Source organism: Lutra lutra, chromosome 12, assembly GCF_902655055.1.
Source record: "Lutra lutra chromosome 12, mLutLut1.2, whole genome shotgun sequence".
Taxonomy (NCBI): Eukaryota; Metazoa; Chordata; class Mammalia; order Carnivora; family Mustelidae; genus Lutra; species Lutra lutra.
The window spans coordinates 28,007,406-28,035,330 of record NC_062289.1 but is presented as its reverse complement, the minus strand read 5'-3'; the positions used below and the strand labels follow the sequence as shown (position 1 = coordinate 28,035,330).

Here is a 27,925-nt window from a genome sequence, read left to right as displayed (position 1 = left end):
CCCAGCCTTGCCTTGGCCACCAAGACCAAAGCTAGGAAATCCTTTAGCTTAGCCTCCTACCACTGGCTGTCACTCATCTAGTGTGTGCCCAGGGCTGGACTGAAAATCAGCCAAGGCTCCAGCTCACGGAGCTTATGTGGTAGAAGATATCACAAAACCCACTATGATTTCAAATTCAATACTTATTTCACATTAGATGACTCTAATAGTCTTTCCATCTCTAACATGAGCCTGAGCATTTGTGAGAAAGGTCGTACACAAAAATTTTGGCTATCAATAGTTACTTCTAGATAGAAAGATGACTGGTGATTTCTTCCCCTTATTTTCTAAGATCTTTGTAATGAGCATGGCTTATCTTTATAACAATAACAACAACAACAACAACAACAAAATTCTTATTTTACTTGTTCTGAGAAAACTAAGTGAAGCATGGCATTAAAGCTAGAAAGACTGACAGATCTGACCTAAGAAAAAAAAATTTTTTTTTTAAGATTTTATTTGTTTATTTGACAGAGAGAGATCACAAGTAGACAGAGAGGCAGGCAGAGAGAGAGAGAGAGAGAGAGAAGCAGGCTCCCTGCCGAGCAGAGAGCCCGACGCGGGACTCGATCCCAGGACCCTGAGATCATGACCTGAGCTGAAGGCAGCGGCTCAACCCACTGAGCCACCCAGGCTCCCTGACCTAAGAAAAAATTTTAAACTTGTGTGTGTCAAAACAGCCTTGAACAAGGTTCGAAGATACATAACAAATTGGAAAAACTATTAGTAACTTATATCAAAAAGAGTAAATAGCTATATAAAAGAACTTTTATGACTCAAAAGAAATATATATATTCCATTATAAGAAACTGCCTAAAGAACATGATTTTTTTAAAAGATTGGCTAAATGGCCAATAAACATTTGAAAATGTATTCAGCCTTAAAGCTATTGAAGGAAATGTAAAACTTGAAACCACAGAATAATTTTTTGCTTTTAAGTTGGGGAAATTTTTTGAAGTGTGAAAATTCTTCATTTTGGCAAGCATGGGGAAAAACAGCACCTTTGGTGGAGGGAAAAATCAGTACAACCTTTCTGGAGGAAGTCTGGCATTTTGTAAGATCAAAATTTTCTTTCTTTCTTTTTTTTTTGAAGATTTCATTTTTAAGTAATCTCTGTACTCGGTGTGGAGCTTCAACTCACAATCCTGTGAGATCAAGAGTCACATTCTCCACTGACCAAGCTAGCCAGGTGCTCCTCAGGACTTTCAAATGTGAAAGAATAATGCAGACCTATGTGAATTGAAATGGGAAGATGTTTAGATAATATTCAGAAAAACAAATTGTAGAGACCTAGGTATAGTATGATCTCATTCAGACAAAAACTCATGTCTGTGTGTGTGTGTGTGTGTCTGCAATTTAAGAAAGAGAAGGAGAATTACAAATGCATAGAGAAAGGTCTAGAGAGATAACCTACCAAACTTCTAGCATGATTAAAACATTGATATTTTCAGGGGAACCTCGGTGACTCTGTTGGTTAAGCATCGGACTTTGTCTCAGGTCATGATCTTGGGTCCCTGAGACCCAACGGGCTCCCTACTCAGCAGAGTCTGCTTGTCCCTCTCCCTCTGCCCCTCCTCCTCCTTCTGCTTTCTCTCTTAAATAAATAAATAAAAATTTAAAAAGATAAAAAAAGAAGAGCTGAACAGAAATTTTAGAAATAAAAAACACACTAATGGAGATAAAAAAAAAAAAAAACTCAACGGATGGGCTTAAGAATGGAAGAGACAGGGGCACCTGGGTGGCTCAGTGGGTTAAGCCTCTGCCTTCGGCCAGGGTTATGATCTCAGAGTCCTGGGATCGAGCCCCACATCGGGCTCTCTGCTCAGCAAGAAGCCTGCTTCCCCCTCTCTCTCTGCCTGCCTCTCTGCCTACTTGTGATCTCTCTCTCTGTCAAATAAATAAATAAAATTAAAAAAAAAAAGAATGGAAGAGACAGGGGCATCTGGGTGGCTCAGTGGGTTAAGCCTCTGCCTTCGGCTCAGGTCATGATCCCAGGGTCCTGGGATCGAGCCCTGCATCAGACTCTCTGCTCAGTAGGGAGCCTGCTTCCCCCACTCTCTCTGCCTGCCTCCCTGCCTACTTGTGATCTCTGTCAAATAAAAATTGATATTTTCACTTCAAAATTGATTTTAAAACATAGGATCTGTCCTTACCTCATAGATTCTGCACCACTGAAACAGTATCATCCTATTTATTTATATGAATAGACATATTTGTGTATAATTTTAATTGCATTAAACATCTGGAGTCACATTCACCAATAACTGCTTATCGCTATGAAGTGAAAGTTCAAATGTTCATTATCTTCTCCATAGTTGTCTAACTAGTTAGTTGTTTGTTTGAATTTTAAGACAAATATATATAAATGTATGTTTTTTTTTTTAATAAGAAGGAAATAAAACTATTTTGGGGGGAAAAAGAAAAGAAGTTAAGTATGAACAAGTTTATAGGCTTAAGAAACCCAGCCTAGGCCCAAGCTCCCTTGGCCCACATGTTTAGGCTTGTGGGGTATCTAAGAAACAAGAAACATAAAAAATATTTCCACCTGAAGAAATGTATTTATTAGTGTTTAAAGAGGGAAGAAGACACCTTCTATGGAAAAGTTAGGATGAATATCTATTTAGCTAATATTTACAAACATCTAGAACCAGTCAACTAGCTACAGAAACATTTTAAGCATATATCACGTCTACAGTGTCATGTTAAAATTGCTAGCTTGGAAGCACCAGGTATTGGGAAGAACAGAAAGCCTTAAAGGCACTTTCTGGGAATTGGCCTGGGGACTATTAGAACTGAAGTGGGGGGCGCCTGTCTGGTCGGTAGAGAGTACAACTCTTGATCTTGATCCACGACCATGAACTCAAACCCCATGTTGGGCAAAGAGATTACTTTAAAAAAAAAAAGAAAAAGAAAGAAAAAAGAAAAGAAAAAGAAAAAGAAAAGAAAGGAAGTGGGGATGACTAGGTGGCTCAGTAGGTTAAGCATCTACCTCCAGGTCAGGTTATGATCCCAGAGTCCCGAGATGGGCCTCCCTGCTCAGCAGGGTGTCTGCTTCTCCCTCTCCCTCTGCCCCTCCTCCCCTGCTGTGTTCTCTCTTTCTCAAATAAATAAATAAATAAATAAATAGAACTGGACAGGACCCCTTAAAGGCCAAAGTGCCAGGGTCTCGCCCTGGATTTCAAGTGTGAGAACCACTGCTCTAAGGGAGTCAAATGCACATCACGACGCGGGGGTGTGGAGGATGAGGTTCTCCTGCTCGTTTCAACTCTGCAGAGCTCCTTCTCACCTTGGGAGCTGCTCTAACTTTTTTTTTCATCCAATATGAGATCGCTGTTCAAATTAAAACCCACTTCTGGGACAGACAGACTCAGCACTTGCCAGGGCCAGCAAACACAGTTTAGAGAATCACTTACGCTGCTTGAAGACCTCCAGGGCCCGCTTCAGGGTGCTAAAAAACAAGCACATGTATAGTTTCAGTTCTGGAAACTGGCTGTGCAATTTCATAATGCCACCGCACGCTTCTCTCTGCCTGAATCTCACGGCCTGCCAGCTTAACTCTTCCTGTGAGCTTGGGAAGACCACAAAGGATCAAGACTTTGGCCGTTCACTTTCCTCTTTCTCACTCTCTCAATCCCAGGCATAAGCTTCTCCACTGTCCACCCGGGTAGAGCAAGATGCCAAAATTCCTTATGCTTTCTTTCCCCCAATGGTATCATAGAAGTTATGGTCCCTTTCTCATAAGAATACCAGTCCTTCTTTAAGGTATGATCATTAGAAATATGGATACAAGCCAGTAAAGGAAGGGTTCAAACTCTGGCTCCTGATTGCCCCCTATTTCCATTCATCAACCATGTGCTCCTTGAACATAAACTATCAGTCACATGTTGTGGCAGATGTTAAAGATTCAATGGTACAAGACAGACATGGTTCCAGACCTCAGACTCTAATGGGGGAGACACTAAACACATTGCATTAGTGTTCCATTGCTGAATAACAAATTACCACAAATATAGCAGCTTAAAACAACAGACATTTATTACCTCACAGTTTTGCTGGGGAAAGACCCTGACTCATTTTTCACACCTTCTCTTGATCTCCCCCCCATCCTCTTTATAGCCCATGGCTCCTCCACCTGGCGAGACCCCCTTGCCTGTGGTTTGAGTTTTCCCCCATCCTACACTTCTTAAGTAAACCTTCTGAGGTCACTTGGCCCTGGAAATGTTCTTACTCATGCTGCCTTCATAGAAGCAGATCTCACTGGGCTCAGTCAGAACCCCCAACTAGGAATGGAACTTTGTGAATTCACCGTCCCCCAGCCCCCACAGCATAAGATCATGGATCACTTCCTATATGTATATATGTGTGTAGCAAGTTTTGTTACTTTGCAAAGTAAAAACCCTTGTCTTTTGCAGCTGACCACATCTTCTAGCTCTTTCGCTTTTGCTGCTCTGTTCATTTATCCCAAAAGAGAGGATTCTTCTTTCTCCATGTCTTTTCTCACACAAATATTTCCAATTATTACAAAGACATCAAGCAGAAAAACATAACTGCACATTCTCCATTCACTTTACCCATCTAATGATATGAACACAGTGTACTAGAAAGTATCCCATTGGACAATTGTGCCAGCAGTCCAGAAGGACGAATGAGCTTCACGAAGCACAGACTTACTACTGGCATTAGTGAGATATGCAGAGGGCTATGGCAGCAGGTACAACCAGAAGTCTTTCTCAATGGGGAGTCGTGGAGCTGAAACCCTGCCTTACCCATAAATTGTTCAGGGTGTAAAATTTTTCTCCCACCTGAAGGGCCACTAAAAGGGCAGTTCAAATAGCTCTTTCACTTGTCATTAACATTGTTGCCTCATATCATCACTTAATTGCTATTTCCCTTGTTCAGGGGATGATGACAATCCAGAGACAGCATCGGAACCTTGGGGATGATGGCCCAGCAATGTCGTCTCCATTCTTCCCTAGGGTTCTTCACTGTGGAAAGAGAAAATATCCTACCACCCTTTACATAAGCGCTTTGGCCTTAAACCCTAATGCAGCCCCTTAGACCCAAGTCTCTCCATGTGCTCCAGGAGATGGAAAAGTCCAACTAGTCCACATAGAAGCAGAGTCTCACGCTCTTATCCAGGGCCCCTTCCTAAAGATCATCCCGGAGGTACCAGAAACAGAAGTCACCTAAATAACCTTCCGTGTCAACCGTGGAGACACCATTGCCAGGAATCATTCCCCATTGCATCTTTCTCTCCGAGCTACACTCTTAGAAAGAACACTAACTGGCTTTTGTCACAGAACAGAGAGAACAATGCAGAGGCTCTCTATGAATCTGCTAAGTTAGAGGTCAAACGTGTATGAATATAATAAATATCATTTTGGATCAGGGCGCCTGGGTGGCTCAGTTCGTTAAGCGTCTGACTCCTGGTTTTGGCTCAGGGCCTCATCTCAGGGTCCTGGGATCAAGCCCTACACCGGGTTCCCTGCTCAGCAGGGAGTCTGCCTGAGATTCTCTCTCTGCCTCTTCCCCCAATGCTCGTTCTCTCACTTCCTCTCTCTCAAATAAATATTTAAATATTTTTAAAAATATATATCAATTTGGGTTAGACTCCTTCTGCTAAATGTCGAAGAGCTCGATAAATATCAATGCAGGAGTCCATATGACTGCCCATGAAGCCACCAGCCCTGCAGATGAGAGGCAGTGTGTCCTAAGGCCATACCTTTATTCAGAGAATGACAGAAAAATAAATCATCGTTCAGAAACTTCACATCAGTGGTGAGAACTATAAAATGGCGCAAAGACCATCTCTCACAGTTGTCACAAACAGCATGCGCGCATGTGCCTAAGCCCCTCTATTAAACGTCTAGTATAAAATTAATATAATCCTCCCTATGAAACAGTATACATAGAAAAAGACTTCAAATTAAATCTAGAAGGTTTTACTAATGGGTCGTGGTTCATAGTTCATTTGAGCCTTCTTTCTATTTTTCTGTATTTTTCACAACTGGAAATAAGGAGGGGGAACAATTATAAATTGTTTCACCCAACACACATCACCCCACGGGCCAGCTCTGTCTGCTGAAGTGATGGGGGCTCCCGGTAGTACTGGTTCACCAGGAACCCAGAACGAAGTGTGGCACCTACTTGATCTCCGACTGTCCACACGGCTTCTTCCTGGAGAGGTTGAGAAGGTCTTTGCCATACTTCTCTTCAATTGATGCCCTGAGGGGAACAGAAGAGAGAGCTCCGAGTCCTTCTTGGGGTTGATTCTTAGTTAAAACACATGGCACTCCCCTTGAGGGCAAAACTGCACCTCTGACAGGAGAAGCTCAGATATAAACCAGTCTCTAAAAGGCAGAACTCCCTCTACCCAACCAGAAGAACTATGAGAAGACCAGTGGCCTTCATCTCTAAGTCACCAGCATGGACATCACAGCAAAACCAGACAGAGCCCCCTGACCAGCACAGGCTAGGACATTATAGACTAACTATTTAAAACTATGACCCAAGGATTATTTGCCAAAAATTGATTTATATTTATATTTATATTTATATACATATACTTAAGTGGAATAAGATATTTCTACCAAATGCTGCACTCCTGAGGCTCACCCCTCCTCCCATGTTCTCGAAGAGTATCCCTTTAACCATCCTATAGAGTTCCTCATTCATAGTCAATTCAAAGATGTAGCTAAACTGCAGCAATGAGAGGGAAATTTCAGAATACAGGCTCTGCAGTTGGCAGGTCTCACAAGAACAACTGATTGTTACTTGGTGCAGCATGGCCTATCTACTGTGCCAAATATCCCCATTCCCCATCCATTATGGTGTCCCAGGGACCATAGCAATTACACTGTACCAGATTCCAGGACCTGACTTTCCTAGGTTTGAAACCAGATCTATCCTTTCTTCATTGTGTGACCTTAGACAAGTTACATAACCTCTCTGAGCCTCAGTTTCTTCCGCTGTAAAATAAGGATGATAAAACTCACCACACAGGGTTAGTAGGAGAATGAATGAGATAATGTATGCAAAATATATGGTAGTTCATATGTGTATTGGCAAGCCTTCATTAAGTGGCAGCTAGTAACATAGTCTCATTTAATTGCCCCTAGCTACTGGCTGCAGGGTGATGATCCTCATTTTTATATTCGTTTCCTGCTCATATCAGGAGCTTGGTATATAAGCTGGCCCCACCCGGGGTTCTATGGGTGAGAGAGTCCACAGACTAGAGGTACAAGGGACAAAATAGGTTCATTTCCTTGTTAACCAGTGGAAGACCTCAGACGGGAATGTTCTATAGAATGCTTCCTAAAAGGAAGAAGGAGGTAGGGGAGGTGGAAGAGGGGATAATGTTCGGGGGAGAAGAAAAGAAGGTGGGGGGAATTTGACCTGGACTTTGAAGGATGGGGAGAATTCACTTAGGCATCAGGGAGAAGGGAGGACATCCAGGTGGGAAATACCAGAGTAAAGATGTATAGGCAGAGACCTCCAAAGCATACTAATCAACTCTGGCTGGTCTAGAGAGAGTGGCTGTACTGAGTGAGAATGTATGAAACAGAAAGAAAAGGAAGGGAAAAAACAGTTCTGCACAAGGAACAAGCACATCCTCCCAGAAGGTCACCTGCCCTTCTGCCCAGAGCTGATGAGTCATAAACACACGATCTCTGTGTGCGAGGCCTCTGGAGCTGCCACTTTGTAAGTTCCCATGGTAAGTTAATTACCCAACTTCATTTGAAAAGCTACTCTTCTGGGGCGCCTGGGTGGTTCAGTTGGTTAAGCACTGACTCTTGGTTTCGTCTCAGGTCATGATCTCAGAGTCGTGGGATGGAGCCCTGAACCGGGCTCCCTGCCCAGTGGGGTGTCTGTTCTCCCTCTCCCCCTTCCCTCTGTTTGTGCACCATGCTCTCTCTCTCATGAACATTCTCTCTCAAATAAATAAATAAAATCTTTAAAAAAAAAAAAAAAGAGGGGCGCCTGGGTGGCTCAGTGGGTTAAGCCGCTGCCTTCGGCTCAGGTCATGATCCCAGGTCCTGGGTTGGAGCCCCACATCGGGCTTTCTGCTCAGCAGGGAGCCTGCTTCCTCCTCTCTCTCTGCCTGCCTCTCTGCTTACTTGTGATTTCTCTCTGTCAAATAAATAAATAAATAAAAATCTTAAAAAAAAAAAAAAGATTATCTCTTTCTCTTGCCCTCACCAACTTGTGCATTCTCTTATGCTCTCTTAAAAAAAAATAAATAAAGTTGAATAAAATAATAGGGCAGTGATATTTGTAAATCTTTTGTTTTATGCATGTGTGTACTAGGTGGCAGTGTAAAATTTTTTTATTATTTCTTTCTTCTTTAAAAAACTTTATTTTTTTCTTTTTATTTTATTTCTTCTGAGTGTTTCATTTAAAAAAACAGGTGGACATCCCTGATTTCCATTAGCATCCCCATTGTGTCAGGGGTCTCTTGGGTGGTTCTGCCTGGGCAACAGAAGCTTCGGTCAGTAGCCAATGCCTCCTCATGGGTGTATGGCAAGGCTAGTTCCTTCCCGAGAAAATGTATAAAAGTTCTTCCTGGAGGAGGAACTCAAAAAGCAAGGGACGTTCTGGAATCTGTGTATCTTAATGTTGTGAAATGCCTGTTTGCTGCTACCTTGTCAGAGCTCTGCTGGAGAAAGGAGGAAGCCCACCTCCTATGCCCATCAGGAGAAAGGAACACTGTAAGTTGGTGTCACCACTGTCAACCAGCTTGGGTAGAAGAGGGAGGCTGGTCCCTCAAAGGAGGGGGTACATGGCCAGCTCCCTGGAGCCTGAGGGTTGGTGAAGACCCAACCCTCCAGCCAAGGCTCCAGTTCCCTGGGGACCTTCAAGGGGGCAGATGACTGTAGAATTGTGACGTTACCCAATGTTCTCTTGAGAAGAAAATAGAAACACTTAATGGAAAAACACGTTGACGTCTGGATCTCCAAGTTATAAACCTCTTATTCAGTGTGATACAAATAGAATCTGTTCACTAGTTTGGGTCCCAGCAACGACCTCAATCTTGGGCCAAAAATCCCTCCTAGGTGCTCCCTCATCCAGAATCACTGGGAAACTGAGTATTCTGCTGGGATAAGATTTTCCATAAAACTGGGGCGCCTGGGTGGCTCAGTGGGTTAAAGCCTCTGCCTTCAGCTCAGGTCATGATCCCAGGATCCTGGGATCGAGCCCCGCATTGGGCTCTCTGCTCAGCCAGAAGCCTGCTTCCTCCTCTCTCTCTGCCTGCCTCTCTGCCTACTTGTGATCTCTGTCTGTCTAATAAATAAATAAAATCTTAAAAAAAAAAAAGATTTTCCATAAAACTAACTTACCCCATTAAGTATGGAATTTTTTTTAAAAAGTCCTATCCATTAAAAAAAGAAAAGGAAAGGAAAAGTGCTCTAAACTGGCCTGGCCCGCCCTAAACACCAAGCCCCCCGCCCACCAGGATGCTGCAACCCACCGCCATCTTTCTCACAGTTCTGTGGCCCTACCAGCCCATCCCAGCCTCTGAATCAGCTAAGTCTTGCCACAGACATGAGGCTACTCCTCCACCTATGAAATCCACACCGCCCTCCGAGGGCCCTCAAAGGTCCTGTCTGTCCCCCACTGGACTGACCAGTCTTCACAATCTCCCTTTCCCATGAGGTTTTTAGTGCCGCCCCTATCACTTCACTTTGCATTTTATGATATTTTGTGTGCTGCTTCATTCCTAAATCTCCTCTGTCACTGATTTCTAAGAGCTCTAGGACAGAAATAATCATTTACTTCTTGGGGACCATCCCACAAGCTACAGAGAGGGCCTGTGGACCCCCAAAGACAAACAAAGTGTGAATGATTCCTTTGATGGGAGGGTTTTGTCTCCCCCTCCGTCTTCGAGGAAGAAGAGCAGGTACCTCTCTTTCAGGAAGTCTTCAAACTCTTTGCAGTTCTTGCGGCCATTGTTGAGGTGCTGGATGAGGCAGTCGTAGCCCGCAGTGCTGAGGATGTCCGTGCTCTGGTGAGAAACAACATGGCATCAGAGCGGGGACCGTGAGGATGGCAGCCCCAGGCCTAAAGAGCGCACGGGGCCAAGCGCAGGGGGGAGGCTGGCAGTGGGAAGTTTCAACACACTTCACCTCCAAGACAGATATGACCAAAGAGGACGAAATAGAAGACGTAAGCATGTTTGCAGCTATGAGAGAACTGTCGAAGTTAGGAAGGGGAAGGGCCACGAAACAGGAAGTGACGGGACAGAGAGATCACATGGACCAGAGGGCTGGCCGGGCTCTGTCCCTCTCTGTGCCCCCACCCAGAACTGGGACCAGGGCTACATAGTTTTCCCTTTGTCCTTAAACTTGTCACAGAGCTTGACACGGATGTCCCTTCCCACAAACAATAAGCCTGGTGTGCCGGGTGAGGGTTGAGGGTATCCCTGCAAAGGGCAAGCAGCTCTGAGCCAGGAGCCAGGCCTCAGGAGCCGAGAGGGGGCCCACTGCCCACTGGAAAACATGAAGGGAACCAGCATGATCCATCGCAGGGTCACTGGCTGGCCCCAGCTGGTGATGGGTGGTGGCAGGGGAGAGGAATTTTTTTTTTTCCATTTTAAATTAGCAAATTTATACCTATTTGATTCTACTGTGCACTGGGAGGTTGGAGGAAGCTACCTTAGTCCCCAAAGCAGCATCCCCAGAGGCAGTACATTTTTTTTTTTTAAGATTTTTTTTTTTTTAATTTGACAGAGAGAAATCACAAGTAAGCAGAGAGGCAGGCAGAGAGAGAGGAGGAAGCAGGCTCCCCGCCGAGCAGAAAGCCCTATGCGGGGCTCGAACCCAGGACCTGGGATCATGACCTGAACCGAAGGCAGTGGCTCAACCCACTGAGCCACCCAGGCACCCCTGAGGCAGTACATTTTTAAAATCAAAGTCCCTCAGCCCCTCAAACCAACCAGTCAGGGCCTCAAGAATATCCCCTGAAGTGTCCCCTAATGAGGTTGGTTACCTCATTAGGTAGCTGGCTGCTACCTCCACATGCATACAACAAGCTGCCTGATTCAGGCTCCAGGCCCTTAGGGAGGTTAGTTGGCTGCCCCTGGGTGTGCCCTGAGGAGCTCTGAACTCACCCACCCCTAGCCCAGCCCAGGTGACCACCCCTTCCCAGGCCCAGTCAGAGGAAGGGGGTACCACTCTGCCATTGGTGGTGACTGGGGGACTCCTGAAGACACTACTCTACTCATCCCTGGGTACCAGAGAAGCAGAATTTCTCTCTTCCATTTGCTGCCACTTACACTGGGTCCCTTGAAGACAGGGTCCCAGAGAGATCCAGCAGGACCCAGGCTTGAGGCTGATTTTAACATGGCATTCAGAAACCTCACTGGGCATAACTCACACTGCATTTTTAAAGATGGATTATTGGGGCACCTGGGGGACTCAGTTGTTAAGCATCTGACTTTGGCTCAGGTCATGATCCCAAGGTCTTGGGATCGAGCCCTGCATTGGGCTCCCTGCTCAGCAGGGAGCCTGCTTCTCCCTCTGCCTCTACCTGTAGCTCTGCCTACTTGTGCTCTCTATCTCTCTGTCAGATAAATAAATAAAATCTTTTTAAAAATAAATAAATAAATGAAATAAAGATGGGTTATTATCAGAATAGTCAATTTTACACATATAATTAAATCTAAGTAAGAAATGCCTTTAATTCTATGAATTCCGGCTGTTGTTTCAGCATAGATTTACGCCTTGAGAAGCCTGAGGAAATAGCTTCTCCAAAGCTTCGGTCCTCCCGCCATCCCTCCATACACACTTCTCTCTCAGCCAGGTAGGCATCTTATGATTTCCCACAATGCAGCGTTCTGTGGCAACTCTAAGACAATGTTTACATTATCCCCTCCTGAATCCAAATCCAGTCCCTTAGCCCCCAAGTTCTCTGGAAGCCCCCTCTAAGTAGCCCTGACACCCCCTCCCCTGGGCTCTCAGAGTGCCCAGCTTCTGAATTTGCTGCTTGGTATCCACCGCATGAAGAACCTTGCTGTCCCAACTCTTTGGCAAGTTCCCTGCAGCTTCTCCCCAGTCTGGGGCACCCCCCCACGCACACACACCACCAAACCCTCTAGCTCCATATGATGCACACAGTAGGTCTACAATAAAATTGTGTAGGGTAGAAACACCTCTTGTGTTCCAGCCAGGTGCATCTGAGGATGAGGATGAAAATGGACGCTGGAGTGAGTAAGTGAATGAATGATTACACAGGGCCATGGTCAATGGTAGTTTGTAGACAGGAAGTGCTTTGCCTTTCCCAAAGAAAAGCCCTTGGGTCCCCTGTGTTATGATATTCATTTGAAAAAGGTAGTTCCCTTTTTCTTAATGAAAGGTACAGACACTCTTGGACCAGGCAGGAAGGATGGGAGCTAGACCAGGGTTTCATGGAAACAAACCAGATCATTAGGCCTCCTGGCTCTCAGCCTTAAAAAAAAACAGAACTGGGGACGCCTGGGTGGCTCAGTTGGTTGGACGACTGCCTTCGGCTCAGGTCATGATCCCAGAGTCCCAGGATCGAGTCCCGCTTCGGGCTCCCAGCTCCATGGGGAGTCTGCTTCTCCCTCTGACCTTCTCCTCGCTCATGTTCTCTCTCACTGTCTCTCTCTCAAATAAATAAATAAAATCTTTAAAAAAAAAAAAAAACAGAACTGCTGCTTCAGAGCAGTGACTAGGCTACAGAGGTGACCAAGAATGGAAATCCCCAAGGATCTGGAGGGCAAAGTAGGTTAGAAGACTGCATGAGCATAAAACTGGCATCACAGGTCTGCCATCAGAAGTGATAACCCCATAAACCCAATATCCTCAGCTTGGTAAACTCAGCCCCCTACACAGTATCCCTGACTTCTCTTCCTGAGCTTTTCCCATACTGGGTCTCTTCCCCTGACCTCCAAATGAACAGTTTATGTTTCTACCCCAGTACTTTTACACATGCTCCCCCCACCCCATGGTGGGAATGGCATTTCCTCCTCTTCACTTAAGTCTCTCCTCTGCTTCAGAGCCAGTTCAAATTCCATTTCCTCTTTGGAGTCTTCCTCAAGTAATTCCCACTATAGTCTTCTCTTCCTCTTCTGAACTCTTGGAGTGTTTAATGCCCATTCCTCTATTTGGCTCTTATTCTATATTATTTTATGTCATTAGTTAACATCTTTTTAAAAACTAGCTAATTCCTGAAAAGATTTCTGGATTACACCCAACTTTTATCTCCCAAAGCAACTTCCACGTTAACGGTGCTTGAGAAATGCCTATTAACTGTATGCCAACTACAGACAAGATACTAACAAGGTTCCAAAGCCCTCATTAGAGTTCTTGCCATCAAGGATCCTGTTGTGCATTTAGGGAGTCAGTAAAAGACACATAAAACAAACGTGCATGCACGAGGAAAATTAGAGACTAAAACAATATACAAGACTATAAAGAGAAAATATATAATGAATGAGGTAGAGAAGAAAAATTAGGCTTGGGTCATCAGCAAAGAGAAGAAATAAGATTTAAACTGAGTCTTTTAGAATGACTGGGATTCACATAAGAAATCAGAAAATATTCCAAACCAACTGATAATGAAGAAAATGATACATCAACATTTGTGAGATGCAGCAAAATAGGGCTTAGAGGGAAACTTAGAGCTCTAAATGCTTAAAGAGAAAAGAAGTTTTTAAAAGTAATGATCTGGGGCACCTGGGTGGCTCAGTGGTTAAGGCCTCTGCCTTCAGCTCAGGTCATGATCCGAGGGTCCTGGGATTGAGCCTCACGTCGGGCTCTCTGCTCAGTGGGAAGCCTGCCTCCCCCTCTCTCTCTGCCTGCCTCTCTGCCTACTTGTGATCTCTGTCAAATAAATAAATTAAATCTTAAAAAATAAATAAATAAAAGTAATGATCTAAGCTTCACTTAATGGAAGTAGGAAAAAGGAATGAAAGAAATCTATAGTAAGTAGAAGGAAGGAAATAAAAATAGTGGAACACAAATAAAATAAAAAATAAAAATAGTGGAACACAATGACACCGAAATGGATAAATAAAAAGTGTTCGTGAAAAATTGTTTACCTTCACCTGGAAATTCAAATTAAAGTCACAGTAATATCTACTTCATGCCCATGCCCACTAAAATAGCTAAAATTAAAAAGTCAACATTGAATGTAGGCAGGAATGCTGAACTATGAGAACTCTCACACCTTGCTGATGGGAATGTAAAAATGGTACATTTTTTAAAAGTAGCAAATTCTCAAAAAGATAAATATATACATACCCCATGACCCAAAGTTCCACCCATTTGGCATTTACCCAAGCGAAATGAAAACATATGTCCACAAAAAGACTTGCACGAGAATCGTCGTAGGAGTGTTAGACCCAATAACCCCAAACCGGAAACAACCCAAATGTCTAACAACTGATGAATGGCAAACAATGTGTGTTAAGTCCATACAATGGGATAATACTCAGCGATAGAAAGACAGAACTACTGACCCATGAAACCACCTGGATGGATCACAAGGTCATACCAGTGAAAGATGCGACACAAGTATTTACTGTGTAATGTTGCTCACAGGACATTCTAGGACAGGCACTACTAGGACATATTTCTTGGTAAAAGAGATAAGAGTGATTTCCTGAGCCAGGGGAGAAAATGAGGCTGGAGTGGGAAGGGGCCCTCCAGGAATTTCCTGGAACAATGGAAAAACATACACCCAAGTGACCCACATTCCTATCAAGATCATTCCATAGAGAAGTGTGGGCTGTACAGGTGTAGGCAGTTTTCGAAACTCACTGACCTATGCATTTTATCTTATGTAAATTATGCCTCAATAAAATTAAAAGGCAAAAAAAAAAATGCATTAGGACTCAGAGGGAGAATGGGCAGGAGGAAATCAGTAGAATGAGTAGAGGCAGCTCAGCCTTAGATGTGGACCTGGCGTTGGAGTCCTGGGTGAGGCAGGGAGATGAAAAAGAAGGGAGAGTGGATCCAAGCACCCAACAAACCTCCCCAAGCCCCAGAACTCGAGGTTTCATGATGCTCAAATCACAGAGAGGTAAATAGCATTCAAGTCTCAATCAATGGGTTAGTACTTAAACCACAAAGACATTTCAATTTCCTTAAGACAAAAAATTTGTCCGATCCAGCAGTGAGCTCATGGGTGCCACATCAGCAGACACATGAACCAGAGAATAGTACTAACATTCTCGTGAGCATGGCAGCAGGCAGTCCGGACCAGGTGGGGCTCTGGGTTCCGGAAGGAGGGCGTGTCTGTGAGCTGCCTGGTGGAGGGTGACTCCACTGCCCACCAGCTCCCCGCCCCAGATCTAACACTCAGGTCTGATTCCGCTCACTTGGTCCCGGCACATCCAGGTCTCCTTCCTGCCCAGAGCTGAGCTTCCAGCTGCAGGGGCCTCTGAGAATTTGTTTCCAGACTCCTTTCCCACCATGGGGCCTATGGGCAGAAGGTATAAAGGCAGAGGGGAAGCAAAGGGTACCTGTGGCCTCCCAAGCTGCCATCCAGGTTACAGGCACTGCGGCCAGGGTGTCCCCATGTCTGGTTCTGTGCTGTGTCTCTCTCTCTCTCATGGTGTCTGCTACACACAGTTTCTCTACACGAGGGCTCCAAGGCCGCCCTCTGCCAGAATTCTCCCAGCAGACCCCCAGGTCCCACCAGACCTCCAGGTTCTGAGCTTGGGGAATCTCCATTTTTTTGCATTCCTTCCAACTGACTTTCTGCCGCTGGAGAACTGCGGCCACAGAAATGATGAAAGACAAGAGAAGATCTGGGATCCTGCGCAGAGGAGCGGAGCATGGAAGAAAGCAGGACGCAGGAAACTAGAGAACACGGCAGACGAGGGAGGCAGGAGAACCACGGCCGGAAACGGGCATGGAGAAGAGGGCAGGGAAAGACTCCACGGTTCGAGCTTCATTTTGAAACCTCTTTGTGTAAAAACCGTGAATCGGTGCTGATGCCTCTAGGAGGGGGTGGGGCCGCTGACCCTGCATTCAGTACAAAGGCTGCATTTGTCTGCCACCTGGGCATGTGACACAGCCGCCTGCCACACTTTGCATTATTGGTCCACCACACGTTCCATAAACACAGCGAGGCAAGAGCTATTTCCATGTTTCACAGCTGGAGAAAATAGGGCGCTAGGAAGTGATGGTCTCCTGATCATTGTCTCCAACGACAATGAAAGATTTTAACCCTTAACCGACAATATTATCCAAATCTCTGTCATTCATGAAGAGCTACACAGCAACAGAAGACATGGGATACAGACCAAGGCATTCCTGTTACCTCCCTAGGCTCTCTGCCTGGACCTTGCTTTCCTACTTACTTTCCTGTCTCTTATATCCAAAGAGGTAAAACCAGATGGTTCAAACTCACCTTATCAGCAAATGTGGATTAATTATTAATTAATATTAAAAATTAGGTCCAATATACATTGCATGCTTGCTGTATTCCAAAGAGCATACCGACTATCATGCATGGAATGTCCTGGGTAATCTTTGTAACAGCCCTGTGACACGTGTATCATTCTTATCTTCATTTACAGGACAAGAAACTGAGGATCAAAGTCTATATTCGTAAACCACTCAACCACACAGCTTCTCTTCCAGGAGGACAAGGAGCATAGCTAACTTTCTGTCAGTCCACTTCCCAGCAGGTCTAAAGATTTTATTTTTAAGTAATCTCTACACCCAATGTGGGGCTCCAACTTAAAACAGATCCAGAGGCAGAGCCAGCCAGGCACCCCGCCCCCACCTAGCAATTCTCCGTGGGCACCCCCAGGCTTTCACACCACACTTGGGTTTGAGTCCAAATTCTACTGCACCAGCTGTATGACCTTGGGCTGAGCGCTCAGTCTCCCTCTGTGTGAATTTACAAGGCTATAAAATTGGGGAGTATTGTAAGGCTCAAACAAGATACTGTGCCTTGAGTTTGTCAAGTGCTTCATAAACTAAAGGAATGAAAGGAGACACATTCAAATTTCTCAAGACCAGGCAACGGGAATAAAAAGCATATGGATTCAGACCTGTGTGAACTTTTTCCTTGAAAGTGGACGACAGTGAAATAAATGTAGGCTGTGAGCTATTCAAAAATAACTATGTCATCATCAGAGGAAGCAGCTGGAAAGGTGTCAGAGGCTATAGAAACTGCTGTTTTCAGCCATGTGTTCCTAAAGCCCAAAGTCAGAATCCTGTCATGGTCGTGTCGTTAAGCCCTCTCGTAAGCCATCACAGGGGACACTGAGACAAGAATGAACCCCACCTCATTTCCCACCCCAGCTGTGCTCTGCAAGCCCACAGCATGCTTCCCTCACCCCCTCCAACCTTCAGTCACACATCCCCAGCTCTCTCTGGCCTGGATCAATTTTCACATGTAGAAACGTCCCTCCTGTCAGGTCATCATGTCAATTAAAAAGGCAACTCCACTCAATTGAAAATACATTTGAACGTAACTGTGTGATACCAAACCTATGCATCAGAAATTTAAAAAAAAAAAAAATGATGAGAAGGATGGGGACCAAAATGTTCAAAGCAATTCTCTTCTGGGGCGCTTGGGTGGCTCAGTCAGTTAAGCATCCAACTCCTGGTTTTGGCCCAGGTCATAATCTCAGGACTGTGGGACAGAGCCCCACACCAGGCTCTGCACTCAGCAGGGTGTCTGCTTGAGAGTCTCTCTCTACTCTCCCTTTTCCCCTTCCCCCTCTCTTTTTCTTAAATAAATAAATAAATAAATAAAATCTTGGGTTTTTTGTTTTTTTTTTTTTTTTAGGTCTTTTGTTTCTCTCTCATGTATTTGCTGGCCCCACTAAAATATCAAACGATCCATAACCACAATGGAAAAGTAGGGCCCAATGAGGAAGCTGGAGATTTGTCAGGAATTTCTGTTATATAAAAAGCTAATGGGGCTCGATGGACAGAGGACAGAAGCCAGTATTCCCACCCAGGCAAAACAGTAGTTCCACAAACTTTCCCAGCAAAGCCCTAGAAACCCTCAAGCTCTAATTGGCAAAGGCTGGACCTGAAGCAGCCGTGGAAAACTGGCAGGGTGTGTGAAGGCCACGGGCACCCAGCCAGTGCCCCACCCTGCTCTCAGGGCAGGCAGAGCAGCTGATGCTGACTTTCACGCCAAAGCCACCATTGGCAAGGTCTCTGCCAGCCAGCAGCCTCCTAGCAAGGACATGGAGTCCAGAACAGCAACAGCTGACCGACCCTAGGCACTATCAGAGTAGGTGAATGAAAATAGCCCAGAAAATGCCAAGGAGATATGTAATGAGTAAGGACTTACCTACCATATTAAAAACAGTATAAAGTAAGAAAAGCTTTAAAAGTGTGGTACTGGCATGCAGAATTGATAATCAGGTAAATAAAATACAAACAACAGTCCAGAAATAGTTTTATGTGCACAGAGGATTTAACATATGATAAAGGAATCATTTGAAACCAGAAAGCAAAGGATGGCTTATTCAATAAATGTTATTTTGACAATGACTGTCCATTTTGCCAAAAACTAAATATAGAGTCCTTCCTAACATCATACTCTAAAATAAATACCTGATTAAGTGAAGGTCTAGGCATGGAAATCATACATATATAAGAAGGAAATATAGAATATATATATTTTTTTAAATATTGAGGTAAGAGATTTTTCTAGACTGCAAACTTAGAGCATTAAAAAAAAAAAAGGTGAATTTAGCCTATTCTGAAAATACAGTTTAGCAAAATGGACCCCACTTGGGATGGAAAGTTTAAACAGGCTGATTTCCATAGAAGAAACAGAAAGTAATCAAGGAGCAGAAAAAAGCAACAGAACTGGATTTTTCACAGTAGAATGGAATTCCACCAAATCCTCAGGGGAAAAAACTATTCCTAAGGTCCAAAATTGATTGGAAATGAAAGAAAATGTCCTAATTCATCTTGTAAAGCAAATATAACACAGTACTTAAACTTAATGGCGTACAAAAAAGGAAGTTACAGATCAATATAACTTATAAATATTAATCAAAATGTTCTAAATAAAGTATTAACAAGATTAGGGGCGCCTGGGTGGCTCAGTCGGTTGAGCATCCAATTCTTGGTTTTGGCTCAGGTCAAGGTCTTAAGGTCGTGGGATCAGGCCCCTGTCCCTGGGCTCTGTGCTCAGCAGGGAGTCTGCTTGAGATTCTCTCTCTCCCTCTGCCTCACCCCTTCCCCCCATGGTCTCTCGCTCTCTCATAAATAAACAAATCTTTATAAAATATTAGCAAAAATAATCCAATGCCACATTCAGAAGAGAATGTAACATGACTAAGTGGGATTTATTCCAAGAATGCAAAATTGGTTTAATATTAGGAAATTTATTAACCTAATAAAACATTATAATAAATCTAAACAGAAAAATCAGGATTTTCTCCATACATGCCTATGGTGGCTGAATAGACTCCAAATATTCCTACATCTTAATCCCTGGACTCCATGAACTTCATCTTATACGGAAAACAAGTCTTTGTTGGTATGATTACATTAGGACTATTGAAATAGGGATATTATCCTGGATTATTTGAGTGGGTCCTAAATGCAATCACAGATGTTCTTATGAGAAGGAGTAGAGGGAGATTTGACACCAGGGAGGAAAAGCCATGTGACCACAGAGGCAAGACTGGGGTGATGTGTCACAGGCCAAGAAATGCCATCAGCCACCAGAGGCTGGGAAGGAAAAGGAACAGATTTTTCTGCTACAACATCCCGAGGAAGTACCGCCTTGCTGACACCTGGATTTCACCTCAGTGATGCGGATTTTGGACTTCTGGCCTCCAGAACTGGGAACGAAAGCATCCCTACTAGCAGATGATATGATACACATGGAAAGTTATTCTTTGCTCCTGGATAGGATGACTCACTGTCCTAAAAATGTCAGTTCTGAGTTAATTTATAATTGTAATGCAATCCCAATGAAAATACCAACAAGTTTTTTCTTATGTGGTTAAACAAAGTTCATAACGGAAATCATAAAACTGTAGAGGTGACCAGGAAACTACTGAGCAAGAAAAGTTCCGAAGGAAAGCCTGCCCTACCAGACATTTAGACATAGTATAAAGCCCCCATAACTAACACACCGTGAGGCTGAGGCAGAAATAGTCAAACAGACCAGCGCAACAGAATATAAGGTCCAGAAATAGATGCAAGTACACATGGAAATTTAATATATGATAAAGGTTGCATCTCACATCACTGGGGCAAAAATGGACTTTTTCGTAAGTGGTGCTGGGACAACTGTTAGCCATGTAGGAAATGATAAAAATAGATTCAAGCCCCATACCATACACAACAATAAATTCAAGATGGATCAGAGGTCTCAAGGTAAAAAAAGAAAAAGAGAGAGATAGAGAGACCTGCAAGTACTAGAAGTAAACATTTATGGGGCACCTGGTTGGCTCAGTTGGCTAAGTGTCTGCCTTTGGCCCACGTCATGATACCAGGATCCTGGTATCGAGCCCCACATCAGGCTCCCTGATCAGTGGGGTGTGTGCTTCTCCCTCTGACTGCTGCTCCCCCTGCCTGTGCTCTCTCTCTCTGTCAAATAAATAAATAAAGTCTTAAAAAAAGAAAAAAGGAGTAAACATTCCAAAAGTTTTTCTAACTGTGACTTAAAATCCAAGTGCACTAGGACACCTGGGTGGCTCAGTCAGTTAAGTGTCTGCCTACAGCTCAGGTCCTGATCCCAGGGTCCTCAGATTGGGTCCCACATCAGGCTCCTTGCCCAGTAGGGAGCCTGCTTCTCCCTCTGCCTGCTGTTCCCCCTGCTTGTTCGCTCAATCTCTCTCTCTCTCTCTCTCTCTGACAAATAAATAAATAAAATCCTTAAAAGAAAATCCAAGTGCACTGAAAGAAAAAAAATTCATACATCTGACCACCTAAAAATAAACTTCTTCATACCAGAAAAATAATAATGGACAACATAAAAAGGACAAAGTAAGGGGAAATAGTTACAATAAAATCACAGCTGAAGGGCTATTATCCCTAACATAAAAATAATTATTTAAAATTGATGGAAAAGGATAGGGTGCCTGGATGGTACATCAGTTAAGTGTCTGACTCTTGGCTTCAGCCCAGGTCATGATCTCAGGGTCATGGGACTGAACCCTGTGTGGGGATCCACACTCGGTGCAGAGTCTGCTTGAGGTCCTCTCTGCCTCTCCCTCTGCTCCTCCCTCTTGAGTGCTTTTTCTCTCTAAAATAAACAAATAAACCTTTTAAAAGAAAGGAAAAAAAAAATAAAATGAAAGGAAAAAGAACCAGACAATGGGCAAGAAATATAGAACAGATGATTTACTCTGTGTGTACGCGTTCCTTAAATATCTAGAAAAATATACAACCTCAGCTATTGAAAAGAGAAAGGCAACCTCACCCATCAGAATGGCAAAATTAGGGGTGCTTGGGTGGCTTAGTCATTAAGTGTCTACCTTCAGCTCAGGTCATGATCCCAGGGTCCTGGGACTGAGCCCCACATCGAGCTCCCTGCTCACCGGGGAACCTGCCTCTCCCTCTCCCACTTCCCCTTCTTGTATCCCCTCTCTTGGTCAAATGAATAAAATCTTAAAAAAAAAAAAAAAAAAGAATGGCAAAATTAACAAGCAGGAAACACATTAAGGTGACAAGACTGTGAGAACAGCCGCTCTCACACATTGCTGGTGAGAACAAAAATCGGTTTAAACACTAGAAGAGGGAATTCGGCAATATCTAACCAAACTATGTGTGCTTTGATCTTTTAATCCAGTTATCCCACTTCTAGGTATTTACCCTCAAGTTACACCTCCAACAAAAACAAAGCACATATGCACAGGTTATTCACCCAAGTGCCGTCTGAAATGACAAAATTCTAATAAACAGTCTAAATGTTCACCCACAGGAGAGTGGCTGATAAGCCGTGGTACATTCACACAATCGAGTTCTTCGTACCTATAATAAAGAACGAGAACCACGGTGCCTGGGTGGCTCAGTAGGTGAAGTGTCTGCCTTCAGCTCAGGTCATGATCCCGGGGTCCTGGAATCGAGTCCCACATGGACCCCACGTCAAGCCCTGCCTCAGGCTCCCTGCTCAGTGGGGAGTCTGCTTCTCCTTCTCACTCTGCCCTCTCCCTCCGCTCGTCCTCTCTTTCTCTCACTCATTCTCTCTCTCAAATAGATAAAATCTCTAAAAAAAAAAAAAAAGAATGAGAAATATCACTAAGAACTGATACAGGTTGGCTCCCAGTGTATATCTTTTATAGCGAAGAAAGCAAAGGACAAGAGTGTAGCTGTCTTATTTTTTTTTTAAAGATTTTATTTATTTATTTGACAGAGAGAGACCACAAGTAGGCAGAGAGGCAGACAGAGAGAGGAGGAAGCAGGCTTCCCGCTGAGCAGAGAGCCCGATGCGGGGCTCGATCCCAGGACCCTGAGGTCATGACCCGAGCCGAAGGCAGAGGCTTTAACCCACTGAGCCACCCAGGCGCCCCAATGTAGCTGTCTTATTAATACAGCATTTCTGTCAACCCTCACACAAGGGACTCATCGTTTCTGATTGTTTCAAGGGACTCACCGTTCTGATTTTCTGGAATAAACTTGTCATGAACATGCCCCAAACAGGGGTGCCTAAGTGGCTCAGTTGTTTAAAAGTCTGCCTTTGATTGAGGTCATGATCCCAGGGTGGTGGGATCGAGTCCCGCATCCAGCTCTCGGCTCAGCAGGGCGTCTATTTCTCTCTCAGCCCGCCACTCTCCCTGCTTGTGGTTGCTCACTCTCTCTCTCTCTCTGTCAAATAAATAAATAAAATCTAAAAAATAAAAATAAAAAATAAACCAATAACACACATTTCCAGATTCTGTGGTCATTCTGCCTTTTGCATTAAGAAAAGAAAATGAGAAAATATATTTTATCTGGTCATTTGTACAAAAAGAAACACAGAAAACATAAACCAGAAATTAATGAAATTAGTCACTTACAATGGGTAAGAGGGATCAGAGTGGACAAGAGAGGAGTGGAATTGGGGTAGAAGGAGTGGGAAAGGTGATGCTTCTCTGGGCACCCCTTTTTCATTTGTTCTTAATTTTCAAAAGTTGTTAACATAAGAATAAGGGAGAAACCTCTAGAGGGGAACACAAAGAGAAAGAAACAAACCTAACCTTGTTTGAATGAATAAAATCACCACATTGAAGGAGAGGGAGGTACAACCAACCCAAATAACTTTTGTATACCCTATTCTGACAATGCACTCTCAGCCCAAGGCCAAAAGAAGGACACACATTAAACTCTAGCTTGCTTCCCGCAGTGGTATTGGTTAGCAATTCTGAAATTACTTTCTAGTGTCTTCAGTCCTAAGTAAATGAATAAATACACTATGAATAATGGGAGCCTATATACCTTAGGTAAGGGAGCAGGAACACAGTAGACAGAACTGGTTCACCCTAGTGAGGACCAGTTCTGCATACCTCTTCCCAGCTCCCCGCTCAGTAAAGTCACGTTGGTGGTTTGAAACTGGACTTGGAAGGAGTTCTTACACCATGGAAATTGGCAAATGCTGCAAAGCAAAATTTTTATCCACTGGATAAAATACAGCAAGTGGGGGAATGGAATTGGAGGTATCAGTATGCATACGTATGTTTCCTCACTCTGTTGAGAGAGCCTAGAAACAAGCAATTCCACAGGTAGCGATGAGCACACCCAGAACACAGATACTGGTTTCTCAGTCCTATTCTCTACTAAAAGGAACCAAGGCTCTTTTGAGAAATGGCAGATTCCAGGACTGGGGCAGAGAAATTAGCCAATAAACCTTGTCCCAGAAAGCAAGGAGTGTTCAAAGAATGATGGGAATATATCCAAAGGACATAAGATCTAGGACACACAATCTGGTTTAGAGAGGCTCCTTGCTATCCAAATCTAGAAAAATTGCAGCATCAAGGTAAATCATGATGGTAGCATATTTATAGCCCATTGAATAAAGAAAGAATCCATGTGCGCATACTAATGGGAGGGGAGCTCTCTCACTGTATAGATGGAATCCGAAAATCACCATACAAAGACTTGGACATGAATGTTCATAGCAGCTTTAGTTCTAGTCTTCATTTTTTTAAAAGATTTTATTTATTTATCTGACAGAGAGAGGCACAGCGAGAGAGGGAACACAAGAAGGGGGAGTGGGAGAGGAAAAGCAGGCTTCCCACTGAGCAGGGGGCCCAATGCTGGGCTTGATCCCAGGATGCTGGGATCACGACCTGAGCCGAAGGAAGATGCTGAATGACTGAGCCACCCAGGTGCCCTAGTTTTAGTCTTTAGCTGACAACTGTAAACGACTCAAATATCCATCAACAGATCAATGGATAAACACACTGACATGTCCATAAAGCGCAATATAACAAAGCTGAACATATAAAAAACTTCACATTTTACTACAGATTAATTTCTATTATGTGCCGTGAGACCAAGACTTTGTGAAAGACGGTTATCCCTCTAAATCTGACATAGAAGGCATAAGATTTAGGAGATATTAATGTTCAGAAAGTTGACTGAGGTTGAATTATTACCTATCTAACCTTCAACGTGATCCAAATCTCTCTCTCCCTCCCACCTTCTCCCTACCCCTCCCCGCTCCCCACATACACCCTCAGAGACACAAGAAATTTGATTTACAAATCCACTGGGAGAGAAAAATCTTAAGAACTGAAGGTGGGTGTTTTAATCCATAAGGAACACTAGATCACCTCCAAGGCCCTGCTAATGTTATTGCTCACACTTTTCCAGTTACTAAAAACGAGTTGAAGTTCTATAGTTTAACCCTGAGGGGGCATGACTGCCTATAACACAGGATAAAATCCGTGGAGCATCAGTCTATTTTAGCATGTGTGCCGAAGCCAGTACAAATCAGTGTCTTGAAATTCAGACTCAAAAATCCTCCTCCTGGTGCATGGCGTGCCTGAGACACAGCACGGGCCTAGAGAGAACGAGCACCAGGAAGTGGTTCTGCCTAAAACTGGAAGTCAGTCCCCAGATTGAGGAGCAAGGGAATAAGAGTGTGGTTCTCCAAACCCTGCAGTCCAGCCAGCAAAGCCAGGAAAGCCAGCCAGATCAAATACCCCAAGGACTACCACAACTGTAAAAGCAAATAACAAAACTGGGCCAGGAATCCAAAGTAGGTCAAGCCCAGGGAAATGTCCAAAGTCACTGCCCTGGCTGACTTGTAGTTCCTCTTGCTCCACATGGGTGGGCAGTTTGAGCCCAATCCATAAAAATTCCCACCAGTCTCCGACCCCCTTCATGTCACATCCCCACTGAAATACCATTTTGAAGGCCTATAATTTCCATCAATTATCCCTCTGGTGCACCCACTAGGCGAACCAGATACTCAAAGGAGAAGAAATCTCCAAGTCTTAGGACAATATCTAACTGTGAAGACTAATGAATGCCCCATCCCTGCAGAAGTAATGTCTGGGAGGCACTTCCACAGCTGCTAACTGGGAAACCCCAACTGAACACCTTATCCCATATTCCAATAACCCCATATTCGATCAACTGGATTTTTTTCATGACAATTTAGCAGAAGCCGAGAATTTTCAAATTAATACAACATATGTAATGACAATAACTTTTCTAAGGTAGAACCTGACCTCAGCACATTCATTCATCCTCCATAACTTCCATCCTCTCTGTCTCAATTTCTGAAACCCCAGTACCTAAATTGGAAGAATCCTCAAAAAATTTCCCTTATGTTCTCTGGATTTGGATTCACCAAGGCAAAAGTCGGTTTATAATTTCTAACACATTTCAACCCAAAAATGAATCAGGGTTAATTATCAATTGATTAGAAAGTGAAACTGGGGGCTCCTGGGTGGCTCAGTCAATTAAGCATTTGATTCTTGATTTTGGCTCAGGTCATGATCTCAGGGTCCTGGGATCAAATTACACATTGAACTCTGCTAGGTGGGGAATCTGCTTAAGGACACTCTCACCTTCTCCCTTTACCCCTCCCCCAACTTATACTTGCTCATTCTCTCTCTCTCTCTCTCTCTCTCTAAAAAAATCAAATAAATTTTTTTAAGTGGAATTGAGCAGAATATTCCATGTCCTAAACATTCAAGGTAATCAAAGAGCCTATTGACTTTTCCACAGTATTCTAGCCTTGGAGCACTACTGTATTAGAGAACACCTTAGAGCTCAACCATATATCTCTTTTCCATCCTTTTACAAATGAAGGCACGCAGGCCTAGGTTGCAACTTGACTTGTCATTGTATTCTTTTTTTTTTATTTCTTTTTTTTTAAGATTTTATTTTTTTAATTTATTTATTTGACAGACAGAGATCACAAGTAGGCAGAGAGAGAGGAAGGGAAGCAGGCTCCCTGCTGAGCAGAGAGCCAACTCAGGGCTTGATCCCAGGACCCTGGGATCATGACCAGAGCCGAAGGCAGAGGCTTTAACCCACTGAGACACCCAGGCACCCCTGGTTGTTATATTCTTAACATGAATAGAATACATAATGCAAAAAGTGTTACTCAACCAATAATAGTCAAATATATGCAACACTCACCAAATGTGCTCAAGATGACTAACTTTGGTTCTGAGGAATAAGACCAAGTAATATATATATATTTCTTTTCAGAAATTACTCATCCTTTGGGTCTCAGTGATTCAGCCTACCCTGACCCCTGAAATATCTGACTCTTGTTCCCACATGTTTCTAGCAACTCCGTAAAACTGATGGCCATTTGGGTTGTCTTTGAAGAGCTTTTTTTCAAAGTTTTTATTGTGATTTAGTTAAGTTTTAATGTTAATTTATTTTTGGCTTCACCGCTGCCATGTCGCTGAGGCCAGCCCAAGTTCGCTGTATTTTGGATTTTCCGTAGTTTGGGCCCATGACTTTTGGGAATGAGAATGTCTTCCGTATTCAAATTCCAGGCTTATTCATGTCTTAAATGTCAGAATTCTAGAAGAGATAGGAAATTTCTTCCAGTACATGTCCTCCTAAGTCCATTGACTTTTCTCCTCTAACATACTGATTTCTTGGCCAGCCTGATCCAAGGAGCATTTTTGCATGAATTTGGAGCACAGAGGACCTTCAGGTATCTTAGATGTGAAACGTGTTAAAATGAGTTTGACTGAACTAGACCAATAAATGTGATTCACCAATGCTACATTGCAACTCAAGTGCGTTGGAAATGTGTGTCTATACACACCTACACATGAATATTTAGAGCAGCTTTATTCTTAACTGCGCCAAACTGGAAGCAACCAAGATGTCCTTCAGTAGGTGAATGGGTGAACAAATTGTGGCATATCCATACTAGGCAATATTATTCAGCAATAGGATGAAATGAGGTATGGGAGCATCTTAACTATATATTGCTAAGTGAAAGAAGCCAATCTGAAAAGGCTATGATTCCAACTACATGACATTCTGGGAAAAACAAAACAGAAGACAATAAAGAGGTCAGTGGTTCAGAAGGAGGGAAGGAAGAATGAATAGGGGATTTTTCAGCCCAGTGAAACTATTCTATATGATACTATAGTGGTGGACCTATGACATTATGCATTAGTCCAAACCCATAGAACACAGTGAACCTTAATATACACTATGGGCTTTAGCTAATAATAATGTATCCCTAGTCATGCAGCAAGAGTATGTACCACACTAATGAAAGATGTTAATAATGGGGCAAACTGGGGTTTGGGGGAATAATATGGGAATCCTGTAATTTCATTCAGTTTTTCTGTAAACCTAAAACTCCCCTAAATAATAAAACCTATTAATTTTTAAAATTCATAAAACTATCCTCAGGAACACAGCATGCTTTAGCTTTCTAGGTAATTACTAGAAACAAGATTTTAGTGACTTGATCATCACAGCAAACTGGCTTTTCTCAAACTGATTCTCAGCAA

General features: G+C 43.5%; 1 protein-coding gene across 1 annotated transcript in view; it reads right to left on the bottom strand.

Moving 5' to 3' along the window:
- Positions 1-27,925, bottom strand: part of PSTPIP2 (proline-serine-threonine phosphatase interacting protein 2) — a 65,150-nt gene that overhangs the window by 18,051 nt on the left and 19,174 nt on the right. The window contains exons 2-4 of the mRNA XM_047697673.1: positions 9,942-10,042; positions 6,187-6,264; positions 3,453-3,487 (exon numbers count right to left, since the gene is read on the bottom strand). Coding sequence (XP_047553629.1) covers positions 3,453-3,487; positions 6,187-6,264; positions 9,942-10,042 — 214 coding nt within the window. The remainder of the gene's footprint in view (positions 1-3,452; positions 3,488-6,186; positions 6,265-9,941; positions 10,043-27,925) is intronic.